Source organism: Mya arenaria, chromosome 4, assembly GCF_026914265.1.
Source record: "Mya arenaria isolate MELC-2E11 chromosome 4, ASM2691426v1".
Classification (NCBI taxonomy): domain Eukaryota; kingdom Metazoa; phylum Mollusca; class Bivalvia; order Myida; family Myidae; genus Mya; species Mya arenaria.
This window is the reverse complement of record NC_069125.1, coordinates 1,585,747-1,598,456: the sequence shown is the minus strand read 5'-3', so window position 1 is coordinate 1,598,456 and position 12,710 is coordinate 1,585,747. Positions and strand designations below refer to the sequence as shown.

Below are 12,710 nucleotides of genomic sequence, written 5' to 3'. Positions count from 1 at the left end.
TGTCGTTAAAACGTACTTTAGATACTAACTATGTCGTTAAAATGTACTTAAGTTACCAAGTATTTCCCAAAAATGCACTCTAGTTACCAACAATGTTGTAAAATGCCCTATTAATACCAACAGTGTTGCAAGATGCACTGAAATATTTGGTATTTTGTCTGAATTACGAACTCAAATATTTTGATATCGAGATTTTTGGCTTCATGCTATTGTTGCTTTTTTTGGCTTCATGCTATTGTTGCTTTTATTTTTCATTATGTTTAGTTTCACTTTTTCAAAGTGAGAACAAATGTGCAGCACATGTACTCCCACACGATGCATAATGTTAACATGCGCCATGGAATGTAAATCGCTATGGGATAAAACTTGAGAGAGCGAACACTAAGTCTGCCAGCCACTTGTTTATAAGTCCCCCCCCCTTCCAGATGTTTTGTATGCTTATACATGGCACTTGCCAGTGCAGGTTATGCAGCGTCTGTCTAGCATTAAATATTTCCAGGGTCAAGGGTTCTAAATTGCTAAAGATGTGCAGTCATATCATTATCGTTATTGTTTGATAACTGCTGCATAATTTCCTTTGTCTTGTATGAAAAGCTACGTATGGGGTTAATGATAATTATCAAACCAAATTCATAACAGCAAGAATGGCAATCATAATATATGTTCGGGGTCCATTTTTAAAATGCAACTTCGTGGGACAAATTATCTTTATAGTAAAAAAGCCAGATTTTTAACATGGATAAGTTTGAAGTCTTTCTGCATCATTTAAAGTGTAACAAACTATTAATATGCACTGATTGATGAGACAAAGATCTTTTTTCGCATATTTAATCTATAGATATTTTAAGTTCCCCTTAAAGCTGCACTTTCACAGATTGGCCGTTTTGACAACATCTTTTATTTATTATCTTCGAATAAGCCAATTTTTGCGTAAATGTCTAGAAACTAATAACACAAAACTGCTGACAAAAGTTTCATATTTACTTTCGAAAATTGATGTTTTGCGGCTAAATCATTACTAACGCTTAAAGCAAAATGACATTTTCGGCAGTTTTAAGATATCTTCTATTGTGAATTACTAGTTATCTAGTATCTTATAAATATGATTGCAATGAAGGCATTGATACCTAAATCAGCTGATTCCGAGACAAAACATAAAAAAGGTCAAAACTGTCAAAATCTGTGAGAGTGCAGCTTTAATTCAACTTCCTACAAAACGAAGCTTTCATCTAAATCTCTTTGGTGTTTCATGAACACCGGCCCTTGTCGTTTGTTGTTTCACTCAAGGTACAGACAAAGAAATATACTATTCCTATCGGCTGTGTGAAGTTAGCTAAACATACGACATTGGACATTGGACATTCAAAATCGAATGTTGTGCTGGCACGACATTGGACATTGGACATTCAAAATCGAATGTTGTGCTGGCACGACATTGGACATTGGACATTCAAAAGTGAAAGTCGTGCTAGCACGACATTGGACATTGGACATTCAAAATCGAATGTTGTGCTGGCACGACATTGGACATTCAAAAGTGAAAGTCGTGCTAGCACGACATTGGACATTGGACATTCAAAATCGAATGTTGTGCTGGCACGACACTGGACATTGGACATTCAAAATCGAATGTTGTGCTGGCACGACATTGGACATTGGACATTCAAAAGTGAAAGTCGTGCTAGCACGACATTGGACATTGGACATTCAAAATCGAATGTTGTGCTGGCACGACATTGGACATTGGACATTCAAAAGTGAAAGTCGTGCTAGCACGACATTGGACATTGGACATTCAAAATCGAATGTTGTGCTGGCACGACATTGGACATTCAAAAGTGAATGTCGTGCTAGCACGACATTGGACATTGGACATTCAAAATCGAATGTTGTGCTGGCACGACATTGGACATTGGACATTCAAAAACGATTGTCGTGCCGGCACGACATTGGACATTGGACATTCATAGCCGAATGTTGTGCTGGCACGACATTGGACATTGGACATTCAAAAGTGAAAGTCGTGCTAGCACGACATTGGACATTGGACATTCAAAATCGAATGCTGTGCGGGCACGACATTGGACATTGGACATTCAAAGGTGAAAGTCGTGCTAGCACGACATTGGACATTGGACATTCAAAATCGAATGTTGTGCGGGCACGACATTGGACATTGGACATTCAAAATCGAATGTCGTGCTAGCACGACATTGTACATTCAAAATCGAATGTTGGACATTGGACATTCAAAATCGAATGTTGTGCTGGCACGATATTGGACATTGGACATTCAAAAGTGAAAGTCGTGCTAGCACGACATTGGACATTGGACATTCAAAAATGAATGTCGTGCTAGCACGACATTGGACATTGGATATTGGAACTTAAAAAATGAATGTCGTGCTAGCACGACATTGGACATTCAAAATCGAATGTTGTGCTGGCACGACATTGGACATTGGACATTGGTATTTCAAAAATGAATGTCGTGCTAGCACGACATTGGACATTGGACATTCAACATCGAATGTTGTGCTGGCACGACATTGGACATTGATCATTCAAAAGTGAAAGTCGTGCTGGCACGACATTAGACATTCAAAAATGAATGTCGTGCCAGCACGACATTAGACATTGGACATTGGGATTTCAAAAATGATTCAAAATCGAATATTGTGCTGGCACGGCATTGGAAATTTAAAATCGAATGTTGTGCTGGAACGACATTGGACATTGGACATTCAAAATTGAAAGTCGTGCTGGCACGACATTGGACATTCGACAGTCATAAATGAATGTCGTGCCAGCACGACATTGGACATTCAAAAATGAAAGTCGTGCTGGCACATTCAAATTAATGTATGACGTGTTTTATGAATGAATGTTTTCTACCGACTTTAAATTTATTCGGAATGCATTCAATTTTCGGAATTATTTTTTTTGAGATATTGTCTTAAAATTATTTGAAAAGGGTTAGAGATCACAAAAGCAATGACTCATTATAAATTTATAAACACCAAGAGAGCATTGTCATTACGATTCCATCGCAATATTTGAAACTTAAGCATGATTCAGATAAACATGATGTCATATATGCAGAGAAAGATTCAAATGAATATACTTATGAATGGTCGTGGATTAAATGTAGACAAACAGTGATAATGCTTTCGAAATGGCATACTTTTAATAAGCTTAATTGTTCACACACCACTGCTACACATCCAGTACCATTTATAAACGAAGTGAAGATAATTATATTCACAGTATATGATGACATATGGAAAATATACACATGCATTGATGATTCCAAAAAATATAAATGTAATCGTTCCTACATCAACTTTATCTGGTTTTACGTATTATAACACGAAATATTGTCAATGAGCCGATTAAGTAACCTATTACTGCCTGTCGACTTATTTTTTATAGTCACAACATTCGATTTTGAATGTCCCATGTCCAATGTCGTGCTAGCACGACTTTCACTTTTGAATGTCCAATGTCCAATGTCGTGCCAGCACAACATTCGATTTTGAATGTCCAATGTCCAATGTCGTGCTAGCACGACTTTCACTTTTGAATGTCCAATGTCCAATGTCGTGCCAGCACAACATTCGATTTTGAATGTCCAAAGTCCAATGTCGTGCTAGCACGACTTTCACCTTTGAATGTCCAATGTCCAATGTCGTGCCAGCACAACATTCGATTTTGAATGTCCAATGTCCAATGTCGTGCTAGCACGACTTTCACTTTTGAATGTCCAATGTCCAATGTCGTGCCAGCACAACATTCGGTTATGAATGTCAATGTCCAATGTCGTGCCGGCACGACAATCGTTTTTGAATGTCCAATTTCCAATGTCGTGCCAGCACAACATTCGATTTTGAATGTCCAATGTCCAATGTCGTGCTAGCACGACATTCACTTTTGAATGTCCAATGTCCAATGTCGTGCCAGCACAACATTCGATTTTGAATGTCCAATGTCCAATGTCGTGCTAGCACGACTTTCACTTTTGTATGTCCAATGTCCAATGTCGTGCCAGCACAACATTCGATTTTGAATGTCCAATGTCCAATGTCGTGCTAGCACGACTTTCACTTTTGAATGGCCAATGTCCAGTGTCGTGCCAGGACAACATTCGATTTTGAATGTCCAATGTCCAATGTCGTGCTAGCACAACATTCGATTTTGAATGTCCAATGTCCAATGTCGTGCTAGCACGACTTTCACTTTTGAATGTCCAATGTCCAGTGTCGTGCCAGGACAACATTCGATTTTGAATGTCCAATGTCCAATGTCGTGCTAGCACGACTTTCACTTTTGAATGTCCAATGTCCAATGTCGTGCCAGCACAACATTCGATTTTGAATGTCCAATGTCCAATGTCGTGCTAGCACAACATTCGATTTTGAATGTCCAATGTCCAATGTCGTATGTTTAGCTAACTTCACACAGCTATCCCTATCCTATTCATGTACATGTAAACAAGTTCAAAAGTTAAAAGTTTAAATTGATAAAATTTCATGTTTGATGAAGTTAGTCTTCTCACTACATCAGAAGTATTAGCATGAACCTTGAACAAACCTTTGCAGACGAAGAGGCGCCATTTGATCCACGTGACGTGAAAATACGCAACGGTTGCTGGATTACCGACGAATATGACGTCTCCGACATCCTTTTAGGCAGGTGGGTATCAGAGGTAACATAGGGGAGATAATTCAAACAACAAACTCCACACAGTGGTTAATTCCATTTGAAGAGAAGAAGTCACTGACATTACGCATATCACGTGATGATGAACCAAAACCCTAGAAATATTTTCTTATTTAAAAACTACTATAAATTATAGATATAAAACATTATTTAATTTAACATCAAACCAATAAAACTTTTGTACGATGCAATACAATTGTGACACAGATAATTATATTTCTCTCATGTGGTGGAAGGTTATATTTTCCTGCTTGATAAAGGGAGATCACTGTGTTTAAAAATGCTAAACACTTGTTATCGAAATAAATACATAAAAAACAAACACACACAGCGAGTTTTGTTATCCACAAAGATATATTTGCTAAATAGATGTGCTTCTCTTAGCTTTCTTCTAAGTTTTGAAATATGATGTGTTTTTTGTGCTTGGAAGGCCAAAAATCACCCAGACGGATAACGCCTATTGGCATGACCTAGATATGCCGTTGACTATTTACAGGGGTAAGTTTGGTGAGGTAAAGCAGTGTAAGGAAAAGAAGACTGGGCGAGACTTGGCGGCCAAGTTCATCGAGGTGAACGGGCCAACGGACAGGTAGGGAACGTTTTAGAATACTGTTACTCCCGCCTTATCCACGTGTACATCATACGGTCACGCTTCGAAAGGCTACTAGTCTTTGAGGGAGACTAAGTAAAGGTTATTGTTTATTAAGTAATTTCTTCGTAAAAAAGTAACTTATGGTTTCTTATTCACGAAAAAAATACTTACTAAATTTTAACTGGCATAGTGTAAGACAATGCCGTTAAACAATGCCGTTCGCCTGTCAAGAAGACCTGCAAATCACTGCATGACCCCCAAGATATTGTGACGCTATTTAAATCAGCGTTTACTCGGAAATTGCGCCTTTGCATATGTAAACAGTAGGCGTGGTTATATGCGCATGCGCAGCTAAAGCAATTTACTTATTCACGAAGAGTCGTCTTCAGCAAAAATAACGATTCTTTACAAATAAGTAACTAAACATTTTAAAAATCCAACTCCCCTAATTGGCTTAAATGCAAGTCAAACACTAAGTACTGATATGTGTTTTAAAACAAAATGATTGGCAAACTTCATCCAATTTTCTTCAAATCGTAAAACATTTATTTTAATTTTGAATCAGAATGTTTTGATCTGACAATGTTCGTCGTAAATCGTTTATCAAGAGGGTCTCATTTGAACTTGATATCTATCCATCTCCACCGATCTCCTACTTCTGAAGGCGGGTCTTTTCGGTGCCCCATCTTCGTTGACCTTATTTATGTTAATGTTTTCAATTTCTTCAGGTTTGACGTTCAGAATGAGATCGAGATGATGAAGTGTCTCCAGCACCCTCGTCTCCTCCAGCTGTACGACGTGTTCACCAAGAGGAACCACTTCTGTCTCGTCCTTGAACTGTACGTTGTTTATTGTAGTAGGGTTTATTGTTATTTATTTGTTGAATTAAAATATCGTTGGACCGATTGTTCATAACTTTATTAAATGTTTAAAAAGCGTAATAAATTGTGTTACTTTCAAATATGTACTGGTCTTAAACATTCAAGAACATATTTATTATCTTATTAAGTATTTTATTAACAAATATTGGACAACTGTTTCGGCTTCTTTTTAATGGTTTAGTTTTTTCTTGTTGTTTTTTTATATATTATGATCATATCAATAAAATAGTCCACCTTTAAAAAATACAATGATGCCGTTAACAGATTTAATATCACAATGTATATTCTTTAATATACATACATCCAACATATAAAAATAGGGCAGGCTCTGTTTGATTGTGACTATCATAGGCAGCATTTGTATTAATATTGTTATTTTTTCATCATCACCATCATCATTATCATCATCATCATCATCATCATCATCATCATCATCATCATCATCATCATCAATATCATTATTGATACTTGTCCATACAGGATCTCAGGTGGCGAACTGTTTGAGCGAGTGATCAATGACGACTTCATCCTGACGGAGAAGGCGTGTGTGATGTTTATGAGACAGATCTGTGAAGGCATCGAGTTCATGCACAACAACAGAATTCTCCACCTCGACCTGAAGGTTTGAAGAGTATTTTGTAGAAATAGTTGCATGAAAAATGCACAATTTCGGAAAAAAAAAGTTTCATGGGGGAGTTCCCCAATTTCCCATATCAACACTTTAAACCAACTTTTTTCGGTTCTGAGGGAGGGACTCTAGTGGAAAGGCTATGTCCCTAAGTTACGCCCCCTCTAACGTCAATTACTGGAACCGCTCCTGGTATAACTTGATAAATAAAATTATGGTCATTCAAAAGTAATCTGAATTATATCTCTAATGTTTATACGTTACAGCAAATTGTAAATAGAAAGTGATGCTAGTTTGTGAAAGAAATAGTAAACACGTTTTAACACAATAACATTGTACTATGTTTTAGAAACCTTTCATATGTTCGTATAAAGCATTGTTAAACATTTTCTCCTTTACTCATTTTATCAACATGCTGTCACGTCATCATGAGCTGAGGTCTTTGAAATAAGTTTGGAAACTTGCACTTGCTCGGAAAACCACACGTTATATTTTGGCCTGTTTGTATATGAAATGATTTGATTGGTCAATAATTAGCATTCGATAAATAGCGACCAATCAATAAACAGTTGGCGAACTTTGATCACACCGAAGATTTATTGCCTGCTGAACGATAGTATCGTTATTGCGCTAAGAAAAAATAATAATTGAAATCTTACAGCACACTCTTCTTGGCATTTATACCAAAAAAAGAAGAAATAACACAACAAATAACACGGTAATGTTGGAATAATCAGAAGCTTGTGGACTCACTTTTATGTATTTCCTTGCAGCCAGAGAACATTCTGTGTCTTACAAGGTCGGGCAATCGCATCAAGATAATCGACTTCGGGCTGGCACGGCGTTATAACCCAAAGGAAGACCTACGGATACTGTTTGGGACGCCAGAGTTCATGGCCCCCGAGCAGGCGAACTTTGAACCAATCTTTCCCTCTACTGACATGTGGAGCATCGGCATCATCTGCTATATCCTGTAAGTGAATACATGGTGGTACTTAAATATTATAATGTTATAGGATGACAGTGGTATAGGTGCCACCCCTAAAGTCTTTCGAAGTTTACTTTTTATTTCATATATATGGAAAAGGTAATAAAATGCACCCAAAATTTAATGGGCTATAAATTGTTAAAGTGTTCTTGTGAGAATAATAAAACATCCAAAAAACCCTGCCAACATTTTACACCAAATAATTTTCGGTTCTTAGGAAGGAGCGAAAGTCTAAAGTTAACGCCCCTAAGATACGCCCCTTCTACCGTAAAATCCTGGATCCTCCCCTGCCATTGGCAGTTCAGGAAAATACAACACTGCCATCCCTGGGGCCATTTCAATAAAGATCTTAGTAGATTTTAGTTTTATATAGACATTATCTTAGTGCAAACGTTCATTATTTAGCTACATATTTGTGTGATTTGAACTTGTGGTAAAAATTGATTCACTGCCATTTGTGACATGTATACATATTTAAGATAATTGGCGTTACGACTCCAATCATTTTTTGAAACGACCTCCTGGTACGAGCTATTCCAGCGTTATATTTGCAAGAATAACATTAGTAAATATTTAATTACTCTGAAATGTTTATGGGATAAAACAACCACCACACTGAAGGTTTTGTCCTATAATATGAATGTTTTTTTATATGATCAGAAAAATCGATTCGTTCAAATGCTATTATTGAGTTATAACCTATTTCGAGACAATTATACAATTCAATGAGTGGTCCGGGATATTTGTAAGTCTTTTGTTTTGACATGTTAAAACTTCATAAAAATAAAAGTTAATATTCGGCTGTGTGTAAATAACACATTGAAAACTACAGGGACATTCCCTATAGTCGAAAATTTCAAGATTTTCCCTATTTAGAGGCACAAGGCAATGGTCCAAACGATAATGAACAAAAGACACAAACGTGTAAAGAGCACATACGGAAACACATTCGGAACATCTTGGGCTTTTTCTTTTCGAAAACATTCGGAACAACTCGTCCATTTTCCATTGAAAAAACGTCGGATGTATACGAACGGTTTACACATTCGGCAAGCATATTGATATAAAAAGTAAACTTGGTAGACTTAAGACAGGGTGGCGCATACAGAAGATCATTTAACTATACTACAAGTATATTGCGTAGTAATGTCAATTTAAAAGTTACATGTAATGACTTTACTGTTGGGAATGCTAATTATTTATGCAATAATACACTTCACTGGCAAACATTACTAAGTAATACAAAATACACGCTTAAACACTACACTTTATCAAATACTGTTATTTAAAAAAAATCCGGATTACTACTATTGATGTACCGGCATACATACGAGGTTGTTTTCGATGGAAAATGGCCAAGGAGTTCCGAATAACATCCGAGGTTTTTTTTCCGATGGAAAATGTCCGAGGTGTTCCGAATGACACAAACACAGACCTCACACGCATCAAAATAGCTTTCCCTGGAACGACCAGGAAAACACGAGTAAACAAATAATGCTGGACGCACTGTTATCATTCATCAAGTTGGCTTTCAATGTTGTTTACTTCGTTGTCTGAAGGTTATTCTAAATGCGTATCATGAAATGGTCGTTATGTCCAAATAGAGCTAAGAGGAAAAAAATCCGTAGCCAGATTGTCATTGGTGATTGGCGTTCTTACAAATAAAGCCATCTGGAAATGCAAAAGTGCAGTGAATATATCGAAATTATGTCCTGAAATAAGATATTTTATGTTCCAATGAGAATAACTTCATGTCATGAAACGTTAGTAATGGCGCCTATTGTCTTAAATTACTGTTAAATAAGTCTGTTTAGCATCTTTGTCTACTGCGGATAGATTACAAACAATAATATTGACATGCAGCAGCCACTGTAATAAGACATGTGTCCTTGTCACTAGCTGATCCGTGGGGGGGGGGGGGGGACCCGGCGCTCGCCCCACCCCCAAAAACAACAACAACAACAATAACAATATTTTGGTTATGTCCGATTTCAGATCAAATAAAGAGCAAATAGACAAACCTGAAATACTTATTATATGATGTACCTTTGGTCATGTATTGTACATACAGACGAACCCCAAACGGAAATGCTTACCTGCAGAAGAAAAGTATCGGTCTTTTACACCAAGTTCGAGCCAACGAGGAATTCGAGCCATGCGAATTCAAGCCAACGGGGTTCGACTGTATTAGTAATCACCAAGCAAACACCTTTAAAATGATATCAAAATTGTATGGGGTCACGAGACATCAACATTTAACATAATATAAAGATAAATGGAGTTCTAAGACAACTAGCTTTAATTAAATGTCGGTCAGACTCCGTAATATTGTCGAGACAGTCCCTCCATTCAAGGCTGCAATTTTAAAGATGCCAAATGTGTAAATTCTATCTATCTTCCAGAAGAAAAAAACATCAGTAGGGACACGCTTTCCATTCATTCTCCGTCTGGGTTGTCATCATTTCTCGGGAAAGGGAAGTGTGAAAAAAGACATAACTGTTAACCGGTTATGAAGCACAACTGGGACTTCAAAGCCAAGCTGAAGTTATCATTTTATGTGCTTAGATTGCAGACGGTCTCAATTTCACGTGGAAAGCAAGGAATAGGGGATGCAATTACCAAAATCTCGAAGGATACATGCAGTTTAAAGCAGGTGGCAGCTTATTGAACATTACCCGTTCCCCAACTCAGCATTACCATTTTCTCTGTTTTCAGATTGACTGCCTTGTGCCTCTTTCTATGAGAGAGCGAAGAGAAGAGAATTACCAACATGTCGGAGGCCAAGTGTGGCGTCTGCAGATAGAACACTAGCTCTTCATTACGTTCTCTTTGTATTCAGATTGTCTGATTGACTATATTTCTGTGAGTGATCGAAGAGGAGAGGAGGAGACGATTGCTAACATCACGAAGGTCAAGTGTGACGTGTTTATGTAGAACAGTAGCTCATCTTTGCATTTTCTTTGTTACAAGATGAACTGGTGTGCCCCTTCCCCCGTTCTGTGAGAGAGCAAGTAGGAGACGATTGCTTACACCACGGAGACCAAGTGTGACGTATGTAGATTATACAGTAGCTCATCATAGCCATATCTTTTTTTTCCAGATTGACTGGGCTGTCTCCCTTTCTGGGAGAGAGCGAGGAGCAGACTATTGCCAACATCACTGAGGCCACGTGGGACGTCTAAAGATAGACAAATAGGTTGTTTTCAGACTGTCTGGGTTGTCCCCTTTTCTGGGAAAGGGCGAGGAGGAGACCAATGCCAACATGAGGAGACCAATGCCAACATCACGAGAGCCAAGTGTGACGTCTATAAATAGAGTAGTAACTCGGCATAACCTTATTTTTGGTTCCAGACTGTCTGGGTTGTCCCACTTTATGGGAGAGAGCGAGGAGTAGGCGATTGCTAACACCACGAGGGCCACATGGGACGTCTGTAGATAGAGCAGTAGCTCAGCATTGCTTTGTTTCGAGGTAGAGCAGGATCTCATCATTACATTCACTTTATTTTCAGACTGTCTGGGTTGTCCCCCTTTCTGGGAGAGAGCGAGGAGGAGACGATTGCCAATATCACTGAAGCTAAGTGGGACTTCAAGGCTGAGGAATTTGAGAGCGTCTCTGCCGAGGCCAAAGATTTCATTTCTAGACTCGTCCTTAAAACCCCAAGGTTTATACTTTATTTTTGTGTAAGACTCTATGAATTAATGGGAATTTGAACTCATCAATCGGAATACATCGGCCATCTCCTCCAAAAGACGTACCTTGGATGTATGCTAGTGCATAAGTAAAAGTAGATCGTAAATTTAATAATTTTAATAGTATTAATTAATTTTGGTGTTTTGTTTTCAAATTGAGTCTCAGTAAAGTGAATTATAGCATACATCATTATGATTCCTAAGGATAAAGTCATTAAGCGTAAATGCTAAATTGAAATGACTACGCGATCTACTTGCAGCGTAGTTAAATGTAAATAATTTTGACATTGAAAACCGTCCATGTACATCGGAGGTTGTTTAGAAGGAAAATGGCCGAGTTGTTCCGATTGTTGAAGTTCTTTGTTGAGCTTGCCGTTTGGTAAGACATCGAAGACTGTTGTTGATCGAACGAAGCTCGTCGTTAGAATGTACATTGTCTGAAAGAAAAAAAGGAGTATGACACTTAAGTTATGGACACTTATAAGTATTGTTGATTATTTCATGCCAATTGTAATACTATACTTAAAATCTTAAATGCTTAAAATTAAAAAGGGTACTGCTTAGTTGTATGTAAAAGTTGTGAACCTATATCTATCGGTGTAATATATTTTCAGTGACAGAATGACCACAACTGAGTGTCTGGAACACAAGTGGTTGAGGGTAAGATACCAAGAATTCCACATTTTTTTTTAGATTTTCCTATACAGTCAAACCTCGTTGGCTCGAACTCTCAGGGATCAGGGAAAATAACTCGAGCCTCGAGCAATGCGGGTATGCTTACCTTCAGTATAAAGAAATCGGTCCTTCACATTCAGCTTGAGCCAACGAGGAGTTCGAGCCAAAAGAGTTCGAGCCAACGGGGTCTGACTGTATGAGTAATGTTACATTGTAATGTTATTTTTTACCAATTCTAAGCAATTGTAATAGTGATGATATTCTGTGTGTAAGTAGCTTTTGTGAAGGTCAAGGTCACTAATAGATAAATGATTTCCACCCAATACCTTAAGTTAATAATGACGGATATTGATGAAACTTGTCGTGAAGATAGAGAAATGATGATAGTGATGAAACTAAGTATGTGGGTAGCTCATGTGAAGAGTTGGCTTAGGTTACTTTTAAAGGAACTGAGGTCAAGGTCAAGGTCAGTGATACTAAAAATAGAATAACGGTTTCCGCCTAATAGCTTTAGTAACAAATGATAAGTAGTGATGA

At 37.7% G+C, this 12,710-nt stretch overlaps 1 protein-coding gene across 1 annotated transcript in view; it reads left to right on the top strand.

Annotated features, from left to right (window-relative positions):
• LOC128231828 (myosin light chain kinase family member 4-like) overlaps positions 1-12,710 on the top strand; it is a 41,682-nt gene that overhangs the window by 26,188 nt on the left and 2,784 nt on the right. Inside the window, exons 3-9 of the mRNA XM_052945043.1 lie at positions 4,599-4,692; positions 5,216-5,308; positions 6,040-6,150; positions 6,673-6,814; positions 7,594-7,793; positions 11,318-11,470; positions 12,113-12,158. Of these exons, the coding sequence (XP_052801003.1) occupies positions 4,599-4,692; positions 5,216-5,308; positions 6,040-6,150; positions 6,673-6,814; positions 7,594-7,793; positions 11,318-11,470; positions 12,113-12,158 (839 nt within the window). The remainder of the gene's footprint in view (positions 1-4,598; positions 4,693-5,215; positions 5,309-6,039; positions 6,151-6,672; positions 6,815-7,593; positions 7,794-11,317; positions 11,471-12,112; positions 12,159-12,710) is intronic.